Genomic DNA, 25,000 nt, shown 5'->3' on the forward strand with positions numbered 1-25,000 from the left:
CATCAGGCCCTACAAGGCCTCTGAGACTCTCCACCCAGCCCTACAAGCCCTCTGAGACTCTCCACCCAGCCCTACAAGCCCTCTGAGACTCTCCACCCAGCCCTACAAGCCCTCTGAGACTCTCCACCCAGCCCTACAAGCCCTCTGAGACTCTCCACCCAGCCCTACAAGCCCTCTGAGACTCCTACCAGCCCTACAAGCCCTCTGAGACTCTCCTACCAGCCCTACAAGCCCTCTGAGACTCTCCACCCAGCCCTACAAGCCCTCTGAGACTCTCCACCCAGCCCTTCAAGCCCTCTGAGACTCTCCACCCAGCCCTACAAGCCCTCTGAGACTCTCCTCCCAGCCCTACAAGCCCTCTGAGACTCTCCACCCAGCCCTAAAAGCCCTCTGAGACTCTCCACCCTGCCCTTCAAGCCCTCTGAGACTCTCCACCCAGCCCTACAAGCCCTCTGAGACTCTCCTCCCAGCCCTACAAGCCCTCTGAGACTCTCCACCCAGCCCTAAAAGCCCTCTGAGACTCTCCTACCAGCCCTACAAGCCCTCTGAGACTCTCCACCCAGCCCTACAAGCCCTTTGAGACTCTCCACCCAGCCGTACAAGCCCTTTGAGACTCTCCTACCCACCCTACAAGCCCTCTGAGACTCTCCACCCAGCTCTACAAGCCCTCTGAGACTCCTACCAGCCCTACAAGCCCTCTGATACTCTCCACCCAGCCGTACAAGCCCTCTGAGACTCTCCACCCAGCCCTTCAAGCCCTCTGAGACTCTCCTACCAGGCCTACAAGCCCTCTGAGACTCTCCTACCAGGCCTACAAGCCCTCTGAGACTCTCCTACCAGGCCTACAAGCCCTCTGAGACTCTCCTACCAGGCCAACAAGCCCTCTGAGACTCTCCACCCAGCCCTTCAAGCCCTCTGAGACTCTCCTACCAGGCCTACAAGCCCTCTGAGACTATCCTACCAGGCCTACAAGCCCTCTGAGACTCTCCTACCAGGCCTACAAGCCCTCTGAGACTCTCCTCCCAGCCATCCGTTATCTGAGCCTCCTGTCCGCCCGCCTGCTATCAGTCGTGATGTTGTTCACTAAGCTCCCTGTCTGCCACACAGAAACACACCGTTTCCTCTCCTTTCTTCCTCCACTAGCTACCTTATTGCAGGTTTGTGGTTTTCAGTGCATGATCATACCACAACACACACGGACCACAACACACACCATAACACACACACACCACAACACACACACACACCATAACATAACACGCACCACAACACACACCATAACACACACAACAACACACACACACACACCATAACACAACACACCATAATACACACACATACGACAACACGTCCCTTCATAAATAAGAGTAAACGGTGCAAAGTATCCACACACACACACACACACACACACACACACACACACACACACACACACACACACACACACACACACACACACACACACACACACACACACACACACACACACACACACACACACACACACAGACACACACACACACACACACACACTAAATAAGGGTAAACGATGCTAAGAATCCAAGTGGGGAATGAGAATACAGACACATGATTTATTTATCTTCTCTCTCTCTCTGGCATGTTCTGAATCTGATAACTTTGTTTCACCGATTCAGCACTTTCTGCCTCGTCAGATTAAACTAGCTCTTGTTTGTCGGCCTGAATTGCAAATACTGTAATCTGACCTTATTTGGAAAGAGTTAAGAGATGAATTTCCCTAAAAGTTTCCCTGAGAGTTTGTTCCCCAAAAGAGGCGAGATACACATTTATAACGCAGGTGTTCAAATAATGAACGACGAACTCTTTCAGCGGATCCCATTTTATAATTCATTATATGAGTCGTCTTTTCAGATAGATTAGGGAGGACGATTTCATGTTTCTTTTTTTAAATGAGCATGGCCTTATCTCTATTAAAACATATTGGATGACAGTCAGTCATTATTCTATTCATTCAGTTCAATGTAATATTGGTAGGTTCAGGCTACTACATGATACTCTAATTGTCCCTGTCCCCATCATGGGGTTGCTACAACCCAGCCTATGAATGAAAGTTTACAACGTAGGGTGCACACAGGTCGAGAGACAAGTTGGAGTAATCAAGGTGACACGTTCAATACCGCCTTGCACACACTGGCCTGCATCTAGATGATCTAGAGTGGAATCATTAGGTCAACAGCGATGAAAACAAGAGTTTATGTTGAACAAATTCAGGTACGGCTGTTTGCTTCCGTTTAAGAAACGTTTTGTAACAGAATCAGCGGAATGAATACATCCCACTCTTTCTATCACACAACACACACCATAACACACACCATAACACACACCATAACACACACACCATAACACACACCATAACACACACCATAACACACTCCATAACACACACCATAACACACACCATAACACACACCATAACACACACACACCATAACACACACCATAACACACACTCACACCATAACACACACACACACACACACCATAACACACACTCACACCATAACACACACACACCATAACACACACCACAACACACACCATAACACACACACACACACACCATAACACACACACACCATAACACACACCACAACACACACAACACAACACACCAACACAACACACAACACAACACAGACATGCCATAACACAACACACAACACAACACACAACACACAACACAACACACCAAAACAACACAACACACACAACACAACACACACAACACAACACACACAACACACACATGCCACAACACAACACACACATGCCATAACACAACACAACACAGACATGCGTTAAAACTTCTTGCAACTATAGGGGGTGCTGTTCCGCATTAGCATTTTTTGGTCTCCAAATTAAACTGCCTCGTGCTCAATTCTTGATCGTACAATATGCATATTATTGTTATTATTGGATAGAAAACACTTTCTAGTTTCTATAGCCGTTGGAATTTTGTCTCTGAGTGGTACAGAACTACTTCTACAGCACTTTTCCTGACAGGGAGTCAGATTTCAGAAATTTTTACCCCTGATCTGGGATCGGTTTTAAGGTGCCAATAGATGCTATGGAGAAACCGACACTGCCTACGTCTTCCTCTGGGTGTCAGTACGTCATCACGCTTTGAATGGATTCGATTGCGCAATCAGAGCCACTATAAAACACGAAAACGTGGAAGTACCGCTCTCTTCCTGCATGCGTCTTGCGCAAAATGGACATCAGACCTGCCTCCTTCCAAATGGTTGTTTAGACAGTGATATTTATCCGGTCATGTTTTTAGTCGTTATAGTTGTTAAAAACATCATAATGTAGTTAATTTGAACCGTTTTATAGCAATTTATATCCGTTTAGTGCGATTTTGAGGAATTTCTTTGTCGTGCACTCTGAAACTTTGGGCACGTTTCGGGGTCCCGTTCGATCGTTAGTGGACATTTCGAAGGACAGAGGACATCTATCGACCAAAAGAAGATTAGACCCAAGAAAGGATTCTTTGCCCAAGAATCTGATGGAAAATCACCTCATAGTAAGGAATATTTAATATGATAAATCGTTGTTCTGTCGAAATATTTTAAACGCATATTACGCCATTTTGTTTGTTATAGCTTCTCTTGGCGAACGCTGTATAAGAAAGTAAGGATAATTTTAGAAATGTAAATCAGCGATTGCATTAAGAACTAATTTGTCTTTCGATTCCTGTCAACCCTGTATTTTTTAGTCAAGTATATGATTAGCTTTCAATTAAACTAGATCACTCTGAAAGATGACGTCCGACATTTTGAGGCTTGATTTCCTAGTATTTTCATTGTGTAACCACGGTTTTGTATGGCTAAATATGCACATTTTCGAACAAACTGTATATGTATGTTGTAAAATGATGTTACAGGAGTGTCATCGGAAGAATTCTGAGAAGGTTAGTGAAAAAATTAATATATTTTGGCGATGATTACGTTATAGCTCTCTTTGGCTTGAATCGATGCTCTGGTAACGTTTTCACATGTGGTATGCTAACTTATCGATTTATTGTGTTTTCGCTGTAAAACGCTTAGAAAATCTGAAATATTGTCTGGAATCACAAGATCTGGGTCTTTCCATTGCTATGCTTTGTCTATTCTTATGAAATGTTTTATTAAGAGTAAATTGGTCATACACGTTGCTCTCTATAGTAATTCTAGTCGTCTTGTGATGGTCGGTGCAATTGTAAACTGTGATTTCTACCTGAAATATGCACTTTTTTCTAACAAAACCTATCCTATACCATAAATATGTTATCAGACTGTCATCTGATGAGGTTTTTTATAGGTTATTGGCTATCAATATCTTAGTTTAGCCGAATTGGTGATAGCTACTGGTGGAGAGAAAAAATGGTGGACAAAGAAATTGTGTATTTTGCTAACGTGTTTAGCTAATAGATTTACATATTTTGTCTTCCCTGTAAAACATTTTAAAAATCTGAAATGGTGGCTTTATTCACAAGATCTGTATCTTTCATCTGGTGTCTTGGACTTGTGATTTAATGATATTTAGATGCTACTATCTACTTGTGAAGCTATGCTAGCTATGCTAATCAGTGTGTGGGGGGGTGGGGGGTGATCCCGGACCCGGGGTAGAGGCTCGTTAGAGGTTAAGGAGGGGGTCTTGACCCTAGCCAGGTGCCTTAAATTAGACCATGGAGATCTGAGAGAGAGAAGGATCCTTTAACACACCAAGGATGAGGAAATGAGCTTATGGAAAAGAGAGGAAAGGAGGGAGAGCCACCTAGACTCAACACCGGACGAACTCAACACGATTAGAGAACCTCCTAGACTCAACACCGGACGAACACAACACGACTAGAGAAACTCCTAGACTCAACACCGGACGAACACAACACGACTAGAGAACCTCCTAGACTCAACACGACTAGAGAACCTCCTAGACTCAACACGACTAGAGAACCTCCTAGACTCAACACGACTAGAGAACCTCCTAGACTCAACACGACTAGAGAACCTCCTAGACACAACACGACTAGAGAACCTCCTTGACTCAACACGACTAGAGAACCTCCTAGACTCAACACGACTAGAGTACCTCCTAGACTCAACACCGGACGAACACAACACGACTAGAGAACCTCCTAGACTCAACACGACTAGAGAACCTCCTAGACTCAACACGACTAGAGAACCTCCTAGACTCAACACCGGACGAACACAACACGATTAGAGAACCTCCTAGACTCAACACGATTAGAGAACCTCCTAGGAACACAACACGATTAGAGAACCTCCTAGACTCAACACGACTAGAGAACCTCCTAGGAACACAACACGATTAGAGAACCTCCTAGACTCAACACCGGACGAACACAACACGATTAGAGAACCTCCTAGGAACACAACACAACTAGAGAACGTCCTAGACTCAACACGACTAGAGAACCTCCTAGACTCAACACGACTAGAGAACCTCCTAGACTCAACACCGGACGAACACAACACGATTAGAGAACCTCCTAGACTCAACACGATTAGAGAACCTCCTAGGAACACAACACGATTAGAGAACCTCCTAGACTCAACACGACTAGAGAACCTCCTAGGAACACAACACGATTAGAGAACCTCCTAGACTCAACACCGGACGAACACAACACGATTAGAGAACCTCCTAGGAACACAACACGACTAGAGAACCTCCTAGACTCAACACGACTAGAGAACCTCCTAGACTCAACACGACTAGAGAACCTCCTAGACTCAACACGACTAGAGAACCTCCTAGACTCAACACGACTAGAGAACCTCCTAGACTCAACACCGGACGAAAACAACCCGATTAGGAAGGTCAAACCCGATTTGTTGATTTCTGGTATATCTTTAAAATAAATAAATCGGAGCATGTTTTTGGACTCAGTTTTTACCTGATTAAGTAAAATACCATTGAAAATTAATATTGACAGTTAAATGTATACTCTTAGGGTAAAAAAAATGATGCTGTCGCTGCTTCCTGTTGACAAGACATTTTGATAAATAGTCCAATGCTAAAAATACACAGCTTTAACGTGTCCGAATCAATAACTAATATGCAGAAACAGTTTGAGATATATTGAAAGCCTCAACATAAAATGTACTGTCTACACACATGCAACAATAGTAATTATATTACTGGTATTTTTTTTTTAAAGCACCTTATAAAACTGAACAAGCACCAAAAAAAATCGTGTTGTTTTGACAAGTGGCAATAAATCACTCATATTGATTAGGGGGGGGTCTGGTCGTGTGTGCTGTTGAAACTACCACAACAACAACAATAAATATATTGAAACAGGAGATATTTTTTTTACTTCACTGGTTAGAGGACAACCTGCAGTCAGCTACATTTCAAAGTATTGGATTTTGATACGTGAGGTCACCAAAACGGCAAAAAAGAAACACGACACTGTTTTTTGTCAATCACTCAATATGGATTATAACGTTTAAAATCAATTGTGCAAGAAGGGGTGGGGAGATGAGGTTACACGTCCTGTTAAAAGTAACACAGCTTCGAAAACCACACGGAATCTGGGAATCATGTGTACATCAACTGGTTAGAGGACGATTTGTAGAAGACAGCCAGCTCGGTTTTGAAGTGATGCATTTTGGGTCGCCAACGCAGTAAGTGTCAATCACTCATATCACTCATAATCAAATCAAATTTTATTTGTCACATACACATGGTTAGCAGATGTTAATGCGAGTGTAGCGAAATGCTTGTGCTTCTAGTTCCGACAATGCAGTAATAACCAACGAGTAATCTAACCTAACAATTTCACAACAGCTACCTTATACACACAAGTGTAAAGGGATAAAGAATATGTACATAAAGATATATGAATGAGTGATGGTACAGAACGGCATAGGCAACAGATTGTGGGCAAAACTTTTGGTTTGTACGCGCGGTTTAAGGACACACTGAACACTTGGAATAACCTAAGCATGGTTGGTTAGATGAGAACACGTAGAAAACTTTTTCGGGAAGCTGCCATCACAGAAAGGTGAATAAAACGCTTTTTTCAGTTAACTAACTTCAACGAATCACAACCCACAACCTACAACCCACCAGCGACTTTTCTAGAAATGATTTGTGCCATTTGAGAAAGAAAATCATAGCTGCGTTGTAAGTCCTCCGACTCCCCCCCCCCCCCACCCCAATGCGTATGACAAAATCAACAGTACACAACACAAGATATTGATCTGTTTTAAGCAATTGAGCTTGTGTCATCATGTTGACTATAAACTTTTATACTAACTTCACCAAACTGAGGTAAAAAGGATGTGTAATTCACCAAACTGAGGTAAAAAGGATGTGTAATTCACCAAACTGAGGTAAAAGGGATGTGTAATTCACCAAACGGAGGTAAAAGGGATGTGTAATTCACCAAACTGAGGTAAAAGGGATGTGTAATTCACCAAACTGAGGTAAAAAAGGGATGTGTAATTCACCAAACTGAGGTAACAAGGGATGTGTAATTCACCAAACTGAGGTAACAAGGTATATGTAATTGACCAAACTGAGGTAACAAGGGATGTGTAATTCACCAAACTGAGGTAACAAGGTATATGTAACTCACCAAACTGAGGTAAAAGGGATGTGTAAATCACCAAACTGAGGTAAAAGGGATGTGTAATTCACCAAACTGAGGTAAAAGGGATGTGTAATTCACCAAACTGAGGTAAAAGGGATGTGTAATTCACCAAACTGAGGTAAGGGGATGTGTAATTCACCAAACTGAGGTAAAAGGGATGTGTAATTCACCAAACTGAGGTAAAAGGGATGTGGTCAAAACGTGAGTTTGTGTAATGTAGTACCACATTCTGTCCACATCACGGAAAGTAGCGTACTATACATTAATTAGATATGGAAACAAACTACACAAACCTTTCCTACAAACACCTTTCCAACGCACGCCTTTCCTACAAACACCTTTCCTACAAACACCTTTCCTACAAACGCCTTTCCTACAAACACCTTTCCTACAAACACCTTTCCAACAAACACCTTTCCTACAAACACCTTTCCTACAAACGCCTTTCCTACAAACACCTTTCCTACAAACACCTTTCCTACAAACGCCTTTCCTACAAACGCCTTTCCTACAAACACCTTTCCTACATGACCGGTTTGGCGGTGGGTCAGTCATGGTGTGGGGTGGCATTTCTTTGAGGGGCCGCACAGCCCTCCGTGTGCCACCAAGTGGAAAACCACACTACAGGCTGAACCAACTTTGATGTAATGTCCTTAAAACAAGTCAAAATGAGGCTCAGTAGTGTGTGTGTGGCCTCCACGTGCCTGTATGACCTACCTACAACGCCTGGGCATGCTCCTGATGAGGTGGCGGATGGTCTCCTGAGGGATCTCCTCCCAGACCTGGACTAAAGCATCCGCCAACTCCCGGACAGTCTGTGGTGCAACGTGGTGTTGGTGGATGGAGCGAGACATGATGTCCCAGATGTGCTCAATTGGATTCAGGTCTGGGGAACGGGCAGGCCAGTCCATAGCATCAATGCCTTCCTCTTGCAGGAACTGCTGACACACTCCAGCCACATGAGGTCTAGCATTGTCTTGCATTAGGAGGAACCCAGGGCCAACCGCACCAGCATATGGTCTCACAAGGGGTCTGAGGATCTCATCTCGGTACCTAATGGCAGTCAGGCTACCTCTGGCGAGCACATGGAGGGCTGTGCGGCCCCTCAAAGAAATGCCACCCCACACCATGACTGACCCACCGCCAAACCGGTCAACCCCCACCTGTGGACGTCGGGCCCTCATACCACCCTCATGGAGTCTGTTTCTAACGGTTTGAGCAGACACATGCACATTTGTGGCCTGCTGGAGGTCATTTTGCAGGGCTCTGGCAGTGCTCCTCCTTGCACAAAGGCGGAGATAGCGGTCCTGCTGCTGGGTTGTTGCCCTCCTACGGCCTCCTCCACGTCTCCTGATGTACTGGCCTGTCTCCTGGTAGCGCCTCCATGCTCTGGACACTACGCTGACAGACACAGCAAACCTTTTTGCCACAGCTCGCATTGATGTGCCATCCTGGATGAGCTGCACTACCTGAGCCACTTGTGTGGGTTGTAGACTCCGTCTCATGCTACCACTAGAGTGAAAGCACCGCCAGCATTCAAAAGTGACCAAAACATCAGCCAGGAAGCATAGGAACTGAGAAGTGGTCTGTGGTCACCACCTGCAGAACCACTCGTTTATTGGGGGTGTCTTGCTAATTGCCTATAATTTCCACCTTTTGTCTATTCCATTTGCACAACAGCATGTGAAATTTATTGTCAATCAGTGTGGACAGTTTGATTTCACAGACGTGTGATTGACTTGGAGTTACATTGTGTTGTTTAAGTGTTCCCTTTATTTTTTTGAGCAGTGTATTTACAATTCCCTTATCCAAACAGCTTACTCATTTACCTAAAAAAAAAGCACTTTTTTTTTAAGACCTAGCTCTTATCAATAGCTCTTATCAATAGCTCTTATCAATAGCTCTTATCAACAGCTCTTATCAATAGCTCTTATCAACAGCTCTTATCAACAGCTCTTATCAACAGCTTTTATCAACAGCTCTTATCAATAGCTCTTATCAATAGCTCATATCAACAGCTCTTATCAACAGCTCTTATCAACAGCTTTTATCAACAGCTCTTATCAACATCTCTTATCAATAGCTCTTATCAACAGCTCTTATCAACAGCTCTTATCAACAGCTTTTATCAACAGCTCTTATCAATAGCTCTTATCAATAGCTCATATCAACAGCTCTTATCAACAGCTCTTATCAACAGCTTTTATCAACAGCTCTTATCAATAGCTCTTATCAACAGCTCTTATCAACATCTCTTATCAATAGCTCTTATCAACAGCTCTTATCAACAGCTCTTATCAACAGCTCTTATCAACAGCTCTTATCAACAGCTCTTATCAACAGCTTTTATCAACAGCTCTTATCAATAGCTCTTATCAATAGCTCATATCAACAGCTCTTATCAACAGCTCTTATCAACAGCTTTTATCAACAGCTCTTATCAATAGCTCTTATCAACAGCTCTTATCAACATCTCTTATCAATAGCTCTTATCAACAGCTCTTATCAACAGCTCTTATCAACAGCTCTTATCAACAGCTCTTATCAACAGCTCTTATCAACAGCTCTTATCAATAGCTCTTATCAAGTAGCAAATGACAATGGAGAATGGTGTCATTAATATATGAAGAAATTTGATGTTCTTCAACCTGGAACCAACAGGTTGCTCCACCTAATACATCGTTTCATCCAGGTCAGAATATGGTGTGTCTGTAGACACACCTCCTCCATCACACCTTCATTAATACGGTGTATCTGTAGACACACCTCCTCCATCACACCTTCATTAATACGGTGTATCTGTAGACACACCTCCTCCATCACACCTTCATTTCTTTGATCTCCACGCAAAACGAATAACAGGTGAATAGCAGGTGAATAACAGGTGAATAGCAGGTGAATAGCAGGTGAATAACAGGTGAATAACAGGTGAATAGCAGGTGAATAACAGGTGAATAGCAGGTGAATAGCAGGTGAATAACAGGTGAATAACAGGTGAATAACAGGTGAAAAACAGGTGAATAACAAGTGAACAACAGGTGAATAGCAGGTGAATAGCAGGTGAACAACAGGTGAATAGCAGGTGAATAGCAGGTGAATAACAGGTGAATAACAGGTGAACAACAGGTGAACAACAGGTGAACAACAGGTGAACAGCAGGTGAATAGCAGGTGAATAACAGGTGAATAGCAGGTGAATAACAGGTGAATAACAGGTGAATAGCAGGTGAACAACAGGTGAACAACAGGTGAATAGCAGGTGAACAACAGGTGAACAACAGGTGAACAACAGGTGAACAACAGGTGAATAGCAGGTGAATAGCAGGTGAATAACAGGTGAATAGCAGGTGAATAACAGGTGAACAACAGGTGAACAACAGGTGAACAACAGGTGAACAACAGGTGAACAACAGGTGAACAACAGGTGAACAACAGGTGAACAACAGGTGAATAGCAGGTGAACAACAGGTGAACAACAGGTGAATAGCAGGTGAATAACAGGTGAATAACAGGTGAATAGCAGGTGAACAACAGGTGAACAACAGGTGAATAGCAGGTGAACAACAGGTGAATAGCAGGTGAATAGCAGGTGAATAACAGGTGAATAACAGGTGAACAACAGGTGAACAACAGGTGAACAACAGGTGAATAACAGGTGAACAACAGGTGAACAACAGGTGAACAACAGGTGAACAACAGGTGAATAGCAGGTGAACAACAGGTGAATAGCAGGTGAATAGCAGGTGAATAACAGGTGAATAACAGGTGAACAACAGGTGAACAACAGGTGAACAACAGGTGAATAACAGGTGAACAACAGGTGAACAACAGGTGAACAGCACCTGTTGCCCGTTCCATTTCCCCTTTCCATTTCCCCTTTCCATTTCCCCGTTCCATTTCCCCTTTCCATTTCCCCTTTCCATTTCCCCGTTCCATTTCCCCGTTCCATTTCCCTTTCCATTTCCCCTTTCCATTTCCCCGTTCCATTTCCCCTTTCCATTTCCCCTTTCCATTTCCCCGTTCCATTTCCCCGTTCCATTTCCCTTTCCATTTCCCCTTTCCATTTCCCCGTTCCATTTCCCCTTTCCATTTCCCCGTTCCATTTCCCCGTTCCATTTCCCCTTTCCATTTCCCCGTTCCATTTCCCCGTTCCATTTCCCCGTTCCATTTCCCCTTTCCATTTCCCCGTTCCATTTCCCCGTTCCATTTCCCCTTTCCATTTCCCGTTCCATTTCCCGTTCCATTTCCCCTTTCCATTTCCCCTTTCCATTTCCCCGTTCCATTTCCCCGTTCCATTTCCCCGTTCCATTTCCCCGTTCCATTTCCCCGTTCCATTTCCCCGTTCCATTTCCCGTTCCATTTCCCCGTTCCATTTCCCGTTCCATTTCCCCGTTCCATTTCCCCGTTCCATTTCCCCGTTCCATTTCCCGTTCCATTTCCCCGTTCCATTTCCCCGTTCCATTTCCCGTTCCATTTCCCGTTCCATTTCCCCGTTCCATTTCCCGTTCCATTTCCCCGTTCCATTTCCCCGTTCCATTTCACCATAGTGAAGCAGTTGCAGCAGCCCATTACTTTAACTAACATGGTGTGTCGTCGGGCTACACAGAACTAGGACCAAATCTAATGACGTTTCAAATACATTTTATACCACTGTGTACAAGCCAGAGGAGGAAAATCTATTGTAATGGAATTGAGATGAGACATCTCCTGATGTAAAGTGTGAATACAAAACAAAATAAGTTATTTGAGGGAGGATAAATCCATGACCAAAACAACAACATAATTATCCTCTCAAACTGTTGCTTCACATGAAAAAGTCTACAAACACACACAGAGAGAGAGAGAAAACACACACACACACTCGCGGATTCCTGCTGTGCAGCTGTTTACTGCTAGAAATCAACAGATAGAGAAACAGCAGCAGATTTAAGCAGGTGGCTTTTGTTTCACTACAGTGAACACAGTTTCACTACATTACAATTAGGACCAGCAAACACAACACAACAGACCAAGCCCCTAGTTATTGCAGCAAGGCAAGCCAAAGGAGAAAGGACTGGACTACACTGCAGTAGAAAATACTGACTGGATGGATACTGCTGTCTGTAATTCTGTAATTGACTAAAAGTAGCCAATAATTGCTTATTTACCCATATGATGAGCTAGCCTGGTTAAACCAGCCAGAATGAACACCTCTCTCTCTCTCTCCCTCTCTCTCTCTCTATTTCCCTCTCTCTCCTTCCCTCTATCTATCTATCGCTATCTCCCTCTCTCACACACACAGTGTTCAGTCTGGTTAAATTAGGCTAGCTCTTCATGTGGGTATAAATCAAGTAAGGAGAGCAATACTAGTACTACCAGGCTACCAGGCTACCAGGTTACCAGACAACCAAGTTACCAGGCTAACAGGTTACCAGGCTAACAGTTTACCAGGCTAACAGGTTACCAGGCTACCAGACTACCAGGTTACCAGGCTACCAGACTACCAGGCTACCAGACTACCAGACAACCAGGCTACCAGGCTAACAGGTTAACAGGTTAACAGGCTAACAGGCTAACAGGTTACCAGACTACCAGGCTAAGCTACTGGTTTTCTCGGCCCCAAAGGAAAAGCCTCTGATATCTGATTAGTTCAAAGACTTTCATCGTGGAGATAAGATAATACCTTATCATCTGTGACATGGGGTAACTTATCGTAGTATGAACATTTCAAAACCACATAACACCCCTTTGCTTTATGCTCATTCAAAAATGAAAATGGATTGTACGGATAAAGATGAGTGACGATGCGCTATTACAGCCTACTATGTTATTACGATGATATAAGGTTTAATTATTTATAAAGTGGGTCTATTTGCAAAATGTCAAGATAATGCAGTGTCTTTCTATTACTGTAACATTATCCCATATAATGTCGTGTTATTCCCATGGTATTATTAGCCCACTATCACCTTTTTAACGTAAAAAAAATATATATACATTTGAAGTATGTTTGAGATTAAATATAAAACCACATGCCATTCGATTTTTGAAGAGATGGGATCCGTGAAATCTCAATAGACAAGAAAAAAAACAAAAGTTTTCCCATCACCAAACGTTTTAGCATGATTTTTTTTTGCCAGTGAGGCTACTGGTCCCCTTGTCCTGGATATCTAGAGCGGGTTAATCTGTTACAAACTGCCCCAGTCTCTACAGCTCTCAAGAACAACATCTAATTTAAGGTCAAGCCATTTCAAACGGACAAAAACGAGCACCCGGTTCAAGGGACGACTACATACACCCACAACATTTCAAAACGGATCCCGGGCCAAAATCGAATGTTGTTTTTGCCCTGTAGGCTACGTCGCGTGCACTCGCTGATACAAATCAGGTTTTGATTGGCTAAACAAACTGTCATTTGACAGCAATCAATTGAAACACTGCCTACGCATTTTAGTCACAAGCTATATGGATTGTTAGGAGGTAAAATAGGCTCCTGAGGGGTAATACTGTAACAAGACTTTAAATGATTGTGACAAATAAAATATAAATCATGTCACTAATGGAAATATAAAACCTTATAGATTCCACTAAAAACATTGAAATGAATTAATCACAACATATAAAACACAAATCATTAGACCAAAGACAGGTCTAATTAAATCCAAACATAATCCACTCGTAGAATCAAAGGTTAAATCTGAGAGATTAAGAGAATATATTGGATTTTAATTACAAAAAAACTCGAACGCAGATTTTTTAGATTAGTCTCGTGTCAAGTTAAACCGCTGACTGTTCAGTTCTTATCAACAGACTCCGTGATGACAAGAGAAGAACGGGAGCTTGGTTTAGGGCGTCAGGTAGCGTAGCGGTTAAGAGTGTAGGGCCAGTAACCGAAACGACTTCTGGTTTGAGTCTCTAAGCCGACTGGGTGGAAAACCCTGTCGATGTCCCCTTGAGCAAGGCACTTGACCCTACTTGCTCATGTAAATCGCTCTGATTTAAAGAGCGTCTGCTAAATGACATACATGTTTTAAAATTTACTCAATACACTAAAACTGTTTTAAATGTAATCTCAATTAATAAAATATTTGATAAATTGGTATGCTATTTAGGCTGTAATTGTATGTTCCTTTTTAAAATCAGAGATGTTTTTGTGTAAAATGAAGATACAACGACGGGCCCCGGAGAACTAATGGGCTCACGATGACGCCTGCGGCAAGAGGAATAGCCTCCGCTAAATAAGATCCCGGTTGACAGTTCCGGCGTTAAAAACACAACACATTGTTCAGCTGTCACTATGCGTCGTTGACTATGTGACTGTCTGGAAGGGATAAACATCCTAATGTGTTAACACGGAGATTTTTGACTTGATAGCCTAATCTAAAACATATGGTGACAGACCGAAAGGGGCTTCAATCCACGTCCAAACTAGACTTATAATCATGAGGACTAGACGAGCGTTTCTCTACAATATATAGGGAAACACATCACTATCTTCTTATTGTCCTAAGGCTTTAGTGTAAAATAGTTATGTAGCCTATTTATGTCAGTTTTAGTCATGTTTCAAATCACACGTTTGCGTGAACATTTTTACATGTTTTGGTTGTTGTAGTAGGGCGGCAAAAGCCCAAATGTATCGCTCTGGGAAAAAACTTACCTTCTTCCCCGATAACTATTTGTGGTGAACAAACCGCCAGTAAACATCCACAGAGCCACGGTAATATATCCATTTTCGGAGGTGAAGTTTCACCCTTCCCCAATCCCGGAGAGAAGAACTCGCCGTGAAAGTCTTCTTCCTCGTGCAAAACTGTTTTCTCCGCTCACGAGTAACACGCGTCTCCACCGGGAAGACGTCGGTCTGTGGTTGAGGTGTTCAACACAACGGCGATGTCAATTCCCCCTCGCTTAACACTTCTTTTGTTTCTTCTTATTTAAAATGAATAATATTTTTGCCCCGTTATTTCAATTTAATAATTTAGAAGATTCAAAACCATTGTGGCCACTGCGGCGTTCAGAATCACGGAGAGAAAAAGAAACACAATGTCATCCAGATAATATTCAAAAAACAAAGAAATTATGGACCTGTTAAAATAAAAAATAAAAAATCTGTATGAATTCATTCATAAATCCGTAGCGGTTTTTAGTCCACGGAATTGATGCTTTCGCTCGCTGATATCTGAAGTGAGTGTTTTGGTTGCCTCCAAACCAGTGAGAAGATATTTATTTTGTATTTCCTTTGGACTTTCTTCCTCCGGCACATTTACTTGTCCCAAAAATTAAAAAAAACACAAAAACAAAAAGAACACAAATCTAAACGAAATAGTCCATTTGTTCAAGGCTCGTACGTAAAAACGATCTTTCATAGAATGCACACCAAAACGTTCCGTATTGCCGTTATTGCCCAGTGCTCTATAATCTAGAAGTAACACTCCGTTCTCTCTCTCCGTTCTCTCTCCGTTCTCTCTCCGCTGTCCAGGCACACAGCTCCTTCCCTCTGCTCTACTCGGGAGTATTCTGGCTTGAGGTTTGAAGGCTCCGTCTTCCAGCAGCGAGAGCGCAGGCAGCCAGCATGTGTATGTAATAACGTTAGAGCGGAGCAGCTATCACATTACAGTCAGCACCTCGACCCGCCTCCCCACAGCCGCTGATTAAAGAGGACCACTCACTGCCCGCTGCAGCTTGCTTTCTTTTAGTTATAAAAAAGACGGACAAGGAACTGGAAAAATAGAAGCGGTGCACACACACACACACACACACACACACACACACACACACACACACACACACACACACACAGTCTCATGACTCATGGGTCGTGAAACATCATGTTGGTGGCTTCATGCAGTAACCACTGGCTGGTTGGTTAAAAAAAGAAGGCCTAGTATTTCTAGAGCGCGGTGGACAAGACACGTATATGCTTAGATATAAATTCTCTATTCTTAGAAAAGAGGAATAGGGCGTTATACCGTCCGCTAGCCACCACTGTCATAGGATTACCAAACAGTTATTCAACAAGGGAAGTACGGAGATATAACGATGTCAGCAAAAAAAAAAAAAACACTGAGACGGAGAAAAACATTTATGATAACCTATGAGTTACAAAGTCATTCGGAGTCATTAGTGTCCACTCAAAGAAGAAAAACAAAATCATTTTTATGGACACAAACCATTGTATTTGTATGAAATACAGTAGTACTGTACTGTGAAGATGCTGACATTGTGTTACTGCAGTAGTGAAAGCTTGGCATGCCAGCTCAGGCAGCGGTAATGTGGTAATGTGTGGCTGCGCTGGTGATTTTAACGCACCACCCCCCTGACAGCATGCCATGTACAGTAGCGTAACAAGGGGATGATAGACTCTAAATAATCAGAATAAGGTGGAGAAAAACAGAACAGGGCTACACACACAACAACAACAAAACCCTGTCATGAAAAAGACAGAAAGATAGACTAAATATATATGCCAGATGACAATCAAAACCTCATCTCTTCTATAGGGCTATAAAACACTTACATGTATATACGTCTCACACAGGAGGAGTCGGGACATATGGAACGTAAAACCAGAAGAGATGAGGAGGAGTCGGGACATACGGAACGTAAAACCAGAAGAGATGAGGAGTCGGGACATACGGAACGTAAAACCAGAAGAGATGAGGAGTCGGGACATACGGAACGTAAAACCAGAAGAGATGAGGAGTCGGGGCATGCGGAACGTAAAACCAGACGAGATGAGGAGTCGGGACATATGGAACGTAAAACCAGACGAGATGAGAAACTCTGTATCAATTCAACCATAAGAGTGAGAAAGCTGAGAAAAAGTGAAATCCATTTGGGAGTCGTAGGATGAGGTTAAAAGTCCCTCGCGGCCACATTGAACACATCAAAGCTTCTTCTCTACATCCATCCAGTTAGGAAAACCAATCGTTCCCGGAGCCTACCCGCTACTCGCTCCATAACGTACCCACCCTGGACCCACCCAGGCCCGCCCCGGCTTGGGTTCTCCAACCCACCACAGCACCAGCACTAACTACAGACATGAACTCTTGGCGGAGGATTTATAATGACACAGCTATACTCTGCAGCAGCCAGCTCCTTAGATACACATCTTCTCAGAAACAGAGGTCTGGTCCAAAGTAGTGCACTGCATAGGGAATAGGGCTCTGGTCTAAAGTAGTGCACTACATAGGGAATAGGGCTCTGGTCTAAAGTAGTGCACTACATAGGGAATAGGGCTCTGGTCTAAAGTAGTGTACTATATAGGGAATAGGGCTCTGGTCTAAAGTAGTGCACTACATAGGGAATAGGGCTCTGGTCTAAAGTAGTGCACTACATAGGGAATAGGGCTCTGGTCTAAAGTAGTGCACTATATAGGGAATAGGGCTCTGGTCTAAAGTAGTGCACTGCATAGGGAATAGGGCTCTGGTCTAAAGTAGTGCACTGCATAGGGAATAGGGCTCTGGTCTAAAGTAGTGCACTGCATAGGGAATAGGGCTCTGGTCTAAAGTAGTGCACTACATAGGGAATAGGGCTCTGGTCTAAAGTAGTGCACTACATAGGGAACAGGGTTCCATAGGGCTCTGGTCTAAAGTAGTGCACTACATAGGGAATAGGGCTCTGGTCTAAAGTAGTGCACTACATAGGGAATAGGGCTCTGGTCTAAAGTAGTGCACTACATAGGGAATAGGACTCTGGTCTAAAGTAGTGCACTACATAGGGAATAGGGCTCTGGTCTAAAGTAGTGCACTACATAGGGAATAGTGTGCCTTTTAAGACTTAGGGGAGAACACGTTAGCTGAGGTTTTCAAATCAAATCAAATTTAATGCGGCAAATACAAACAAGTGTAGACCTTATCGTGAAATGCTTACAACTAGCCATTTGATTAGTTGTTCAGCATGGTTATGGCTTGGGGGTAGAAGCTGTTCAGGAGCCTTTTGGACCTTTTCAGGACATGGTGGACAGATTTCATGTCTACTACATTCCCCCAGGCTGCAGCCCCTACCTCCACCTACTGCTGCAGACCCCCAGGCTGCAGCCCCTACCTCCACCTACTGCTGCAGCCCCCCCAGGCTGCAGCCCCTACCTCCACCTACTGCTGCAGACCCCCAGGCTGCAGCCCCTACCTCCACCTACTGCTGCAGACCCCCTAGGCTGCAGACCCTACCTCAGACTACTACTACAGCCCCCCAGGCTGCAGCCCCTACCTCCACCTACTGCTGCAGACCCCCAGGCTGCAGCCCCTACCTCCACCTACTGCTTCAGACCCCCAGGCTAGCAGCCCCTAGCTCCAGCTACTACTACACTACAGCCCCCCAGGCTGCAGCCCCTACCTCCACCTACTGCTGCAGACCCCCTAGGCTGCAGCCCCTACCTCCACCTACTGCTGCAGACCCCCTAGGCTGCAGCCCCTACCTCAGACTACTACTACAGCCCCCCAGGCTGCAGCCCCTACCTCCACCTACTACTACAGACCCCCAGGCTGCAGCCCCTACCTCCACCTACTACTACAGACCCCCGGGCTGCAGCCCCTACCTCCACCTACTGCTTCAGACCCCCAGGCTAGCAGCCCCTACCTCCAGCTACTACTACACTACAGCCCCCTAGGCTGGCAGCCCCTACCTCCAGCTACTACTACAGCCCCCTAGGCTGACAGCCCCTACCTCCAGCTACTACTACAGCCCCCTAGGCTGGCAGCCCCTACCTCCAGCTACTACTACAGCTCCCCAGGCTAGCAGCCCCTACCTCCAGCTACTGCTACAGACCCCCAGGCTAGCAGCCCCTACCTCCAGCTACTACTACAGCTCCCTAGGCTAGCAGCCCCTACCTCCAGCTACTACTACACTACAGCCCCCTAGGCTGGCAGCCCCTACCTCCAGCTACTGCTACGGAAAGTTCTGGAGGTAATTTACAGATAAACACTCAGATCCAATTACCTGGACTAAGCAGGGGGTGGTGCTCCCTGCTGGACTTGCCTCTGGAGCTCTGCTGTTGGCAGGCTGTGGGCTGTGGGGTCCTGAGCTCATTGCCTCCGTGTCTGGCTCCCAGATCGTATCTCCCTGGAAAACAGTGGCAAGTGTTACACAGTTGGACTATCGTAGCTAAATAAATGACAAGAATGAAAATGGCATGGCTCTCTGGAGGAAAACCTGGCCTGGTATGGGTCTGTGTGGAGTTAACTGGTGGTGAGGAAAGGAAACTGCCAAGGAGATAGCTAGTGATAGGTAGTGGTAGGTAGTGGAGATAGCTAGTGGTAGGTAGTGGAGATAGCTAGTGATAGGTAGTGGAGATAGCTAGTGATAGGTAGTGGAGATAGCTAGTGATAGGTAGTGGAGATAGCTAGTGATAGGTAGTGGAGATAGCTAGTGATAGGTAGTGGAGATAGCTGGTGATAGCTAGTGGTAGGTAGTGGAGATAGCTAGTGATAGGTAGTGGAGATAGCTAGTGATAGGTAGTGGAGATAGCTAGTGATAGGTAGTGGAGATAGCTAGTGGTAGGTAGTGGAGATAGCTAGTGATAGCTAGTGGTAGGTAGTGGAGATAGCTAGTGATAGCTAGTTGTAGGTAGTGGAGATAGCTGGTGATAGGTAGTGGTAGGTAGTGGAGATAGCTAGTGGTAGGTAGTGGAGATAGCTAGTGGTAGGTAGTGGAGATAGCTAGTGATAGGTAGTGGAGATAGCTGGTGATAGCTAGTGGTAGGTAGTGGAGATAGCTAGTGATAGGTAGTGGAGATAGCTAGTGATAGGTAGTGGAGATAGCTAGTGATAGGTAGTGGAGATAGCTAGTGATAGGTAGTGGAGATAGCTGGTGATAGCTAGTGGTAGGTAGTGGAGATAGCTAGTGATAGGTAGTGGAGATAGCTAGTGATAGGTAGTGGAGATAGCTAGTGATAGGTAGTGGAGATAGCTAGTGGTAGGTAGTGGAGATAGCTAGTGATAGGTAATGGAGATAGCTAGTGATAGGTAGTGGAGATAGCTGGTGATAGCTAGTGGTAGGTAGTGGAGATAGCTAGTGATAGGTAGTGGAGATAGCTAGTGGTAGGTAGTGGAGATAGCTAGTGATAGCTAGTGATAGGTAGTGGAGATAGCTAGTGATAGGTAGTGGTAGGTAGTGGAGATAGGTAGTGGTAGGTAGTGGAGATAGCTAGTGGTAGGTAGTGGAGATAGCTAGTGATAGCTAGTGGTAGGTAGTGGAGATAGCTAGTGATAGCTAGTTGTAGGTAGTGGAGATAGCTGGTGATAGGTAGTGGTAGGTAGTGGAGATAGCTAGTGGTAAGTAGTGGAGATAGCTAGTGATAGGTAGTGGAGATAGCTAGTGATAGGTAGTGGAGATAGCTAGTGATAGGTAGTGGAGATAGCTAGTGATAGGTAGTGGAGATAGCTGGTGATAGCTAGTGGTAGGTAGTGGAGATAGCTAGTGATAGGTAGTGGAGATAGCTAGTGATAGGTAGTGGAGATAGCTAGTGATAGGTAGTGGAGATAGCTAGTGGTAGGTAGTGGAGATAGCTAGTGATAGGTAGTGGAGATAGCTAGTGATAGGTAGTGGAGATAGCTGGTGATAGCTAGTGGTAGGTAGTGGAGATAGCTAGTGATAGGTAGTGGAGATAGCTAGTGGTAGGTAGTGGAGATAGCTAGTGATAGCTAGTGATAGGTAGTGGAGATAGCTAGTGATAGGTAGTGGTAGGTAGTGGAGATAGGTAGTGGTAGGTAGTGGAGATAGCTAGTGGTAGGTAGTGGAGATAGCTAGTGATAGCTAGTGGTAGGTAGTGGAGATAGCTAGTGATAGCTAGTTGTAGGTAGTGGAGATAGCTGGTGATAGGTAGTGGTAGGTAGTGGAGATAGCTAGTGGTAGGTAGTGGAGATAGCTAGTGGTAGGTAGTGGAGATAGCTAGTGATAGGTAGTGGAGATAGCTAGTGATAGGTAGTGGTAGGTAGTGGAGATAGCTAGTGGTAGGTAGTGGAGATAGGTAGTGGTAGGTAGTGGAGATAGCTGGTGATAGCTAGTGGTAGGTAGTGGTAGGTAGTGGAGATAGCTAGTGATAGGTAGTGATAGGTAGTGGAGATAGCTAGTGATAGGTAGTGATAGGTAGTGGAGATAGCTAGTGATAGCTAGTGGTAGGTAGTGGAGATAGCTAGTGATAGCTAGTGGTAGGTAGTGGAGATAGCTAGTGATAGCTAGTGGTAGGTAGTGGAGATAGCTGGTGCCTTAGCCTGTTGCCAGGGACACACATCGACACACAGTTACACTATGGGCTGTTATCTGTGTTGAAATGGGAGATTAGCAGATAGGTAGATTAGCAGATAGATTAGCAGATATATTAGCAGATAGATTAGCAGATAGATTAGCAGGTAGATTAGCAGATAGGTAGATTAGCAGATAGATTAGCAGGTAGATTAGCAGATAGGTAGATTAGCAGATAGATTAGCAGATAGATTAGCAGATAGGTAGATTAGCAGATAGATTAGCAGATAGATTAGCAGATAGATAGATTAGCAGATATATAGATTAGCAGATAGATTAGCAGATAGATAGATTAGCAGATAGATAGATTAGCAGATAGATAGATTAGCAGATAGATTAGCAGATAGATAAATTAGCAGATAGATAGATTAGCAGATATATAGATTAGCAGATAGATAGATTAGCAGATAGATTAGCAGATAGATAGATTAGCAGATAGATTAGCAGATAGATATATTCGCAGATAGATTAGCAGATAGATTAGCAGATGGATTAGCAGATGGATTAGCAGCCACATGAGATAGTTGCTCTTTCTCTCTCTCAGGCCTCACCTGAGAGATAAGAGAAAGAGAGAGAGGGAGAGAGAGAGAAAATCGAATGAAAGAAGTCCGTCACATTTTCCCATGACATGAGCCTAAATTGTAGAGATGCCCCCTTCCTCTTCCCCACCCCTCCTACCCCTTCCCCACCCCTCCTTCCCCACCCCTCCTTCCCCTTCCCCACCCCTTCTTCCCCACCCCTCCTTCCCCTTCCCCGCCCCTCCTTCCCCTTCCCCACCCCTCCTTCCCCTTCCCCACCCCTCCTTCCCCACCCCTCCTTCCCCTTCCCCACCCCTCCTTCCCCACCCCTCCTTCCCCTTCCCCGCCCCTCCTTCCCCTTCCCCACCCCTTCTTCCCCTTCCCCACCCCTCCTTCCCCACCCCTCCTTCCCCTTCCCCACCCCTCCTTCCCCTTCCCCATCCCTCCTTCCCCTTCCCCACCCCTCCTTCCCCTTCCCCACCCCTCCTTCCCCTTCCCCATCCCTCCTTCCCCTTCCCCACCCCTCCTTCCCCACCCCTCCTTCCCCTTCCCCACCCCTCCTTCCCCACCCCTCCTTCCCCTTCCCCACCCCTCCTTCCCCACCCCTCCTTCCCCTTCCCCGCCCCTCCTTCCCCTTCCCCATCCCTCCTTCCCCTTCCCCACCCCTCCTTCCCCATCCCCACCCCTCCTTCCCCTTCCCCACCCCTCCTTCCCCTTCCCCACCCCTCCTTCCCCACCCCTCCTTCCCCTTCCCCGCCCCTCCTTCCCCTTCCCCATCCCTCCTTCCCCTTCCCCACCCCTCCTTCCCCATCCCCACCCCTCCTTCCCCTTCCCCACCCCTCCTTCCCCTTCCCCACCCCTCCTTCCCCTTCCCCTTCCCTCCCAATCTTTCCCCGCCCCTCCTGATCCTTACCCACCCACCCTTCCTGATCCTTCACACAACTGTGAGAAGCATTGGAGTCCACATGGACCAGCATCCCTGTGGAACGCTTTCGACACCTTGTAGAGTCCATGCCCCGACGAACTGAGGCTGTTCTGACGGCAAAGGGGAGGGGCTGGGTTCAACTCAATATTAGGAAGGTGTACTTACTGTTTTGTACACTCTCAGTGTAGACAATACAATACAACACACACACACACACACACACACACACACACACACACACACACACACACACACACACACACACACACACACACACACACACACACACACACACACACACACACACACACACACACACAAACACACACACACACGTTAGCTATCTCCCGCAGGCCTCATCAATAAGCCATACCGAACTCTCCTCACAGGAAGAAACAGTAAGTTAGTGTGTCAACGGCCCGTGAGGCTGTTTTGACACTCTAATTTACTCGGCTTTCTCCGCTGATAGATGGCTTTTTCCTCAGCAAGAGAAATTCACATGTCGTGTGTGTGTGTGTGTTTGTGTTTGTGTGTATGTGTGTTTGTGTTTGTGTATGTGTGTGTGTGTGTGAGAGTGAGTGAGTGAGTGAGTGAGTGAGTGAGTGAGTGAGTAAGTGAGTGTGTGTGTGTGTGTGTGTGTGTGTGTGTGTGTGTGTGTGTGTGTGTGTGTGTGTGTGTGTGTGTGTGTGTGTGTGTGTGTGTGTGTGTGTGTGTGTGTGTGTGTGTGTGTGTGTGTGTGTGTGTGTGTGTGTGTGTGTGTTTGTGTGTGTGTTTGTGTTTGTGTATGTGTGTGTGTGTGTGAGAGTGAGTGAGTGAGTGAGTGAGTGAGTGAGTGAGTGAGTGAGTAAGTGAGTGTGTGTGTGTGTGTGTGTGTGTGTGTGTGTGTGTGTGTGTGTGTGTGTGTGTGTGTGTGTGTGTCGTATCCCTCCCTTTCTTTCCACATCTAAAAAAAAAATGCGCCAGAGTTATTTTCGTTTCTAAATGTGAGAAGTAAGTCCACCCACCACCCACATTATCCCAACATGTTATTCACATCTGTAACCATCCTCTAATCCGCCTCAGAACAGCATTTTAACGATCTGGAGTTTGACATGGAGTATTTAGCCTTGCTTCTGTTATCCTAGAAGAACTCCTATAATAACCTTTATTTCCTACTACATAGCGCTCTGTGGATTCCCGAGTCCTGTTGTCTCCAACCCCCAGTGTTGTCATTATCATGACAAATATTATCATTGCAGACATTATCGTTACAAACACAACAACACAACCAGTGGCCAGAGGTTTCCAGAGACAATTGTGTTGTAAAATGTCTGACCGCTGTGGTTTTCTTATTATCTAGACCTATTAATAACTCACTTCTCCTAAGGTCTCCCTCCTCCTCCTCTTCCTCCTCCTCCTCCTCCTCATAGTTAGAGCTTCTAGTGTACGTGAGCAGCTATTAACCCTGTTCTCTGTCAGAGATAATTCACCTCTGGGCCAATAGGGGGCAGGTGTCTGCCAGGAATACCTGAGTCACAATGAAACTTGACAAGAAAAAGGAAATTCAGGGAAAACACATATAAACTGAACAGGAAATCCATGGCGAAGAGGATACAGGTTAAGGAAATGTGGTGTTAAATGACAGCATTGCAATGTGTTTCACTGTAGACACTAGTAACTCTCCACATTGATCTGGTACTTCCTGTATATAGCTCCA

At 45.0% G+C, this 25,000-nt stretch overlaps 1 protein-coding gene across 2 annotated transcripts in view; it reads right to left on the reverse strand.

Annotated features, from left to right (window-relative positions):
* nrp2b (neuropilin 2b) overlaps positions 1 to 16,326 on the reverse strand; it is a 232,753-nt gene extending 216,427 nt beyond the window's left edge. The window contains exon 1 of one of the 2 annotated variants that reach the window (XM_071340725.1): positions 15,281 to 16,321. In XM_071340725.1, coding sequence (XP_071196826.1) covers positions 15,281 to 15,353 — 73 coding nt within the window. In that variant the 5' untranslated portion in view covers positions 15,354 to 16,321. Of the gene's footprint in view, positions 1 to 15,280 lie in introns of both variants that reach the window. The other variant, XM_071340724.1, reaches the window with a different exon arrangement.
* Between the last annotated feature and the right edge of the window lie 8,674 nt (positions 16,327 to 25,000).

The sequence above is a fragment of the Salvelinus alpinus genome, chromosome 14 (assembly GCF_045679555.1).
Source record: "Salvelinus alpinus chromosome 14, SLU_Salpinus.1, whole genome shotgun sequence".
Classification (NCBI taxonomy): Eukaryota; Metazoa; Chordata; class Actinopteri; order Salmoniformes; family Salmonidae; genus Salvelinus; species Salvelinus alpinus.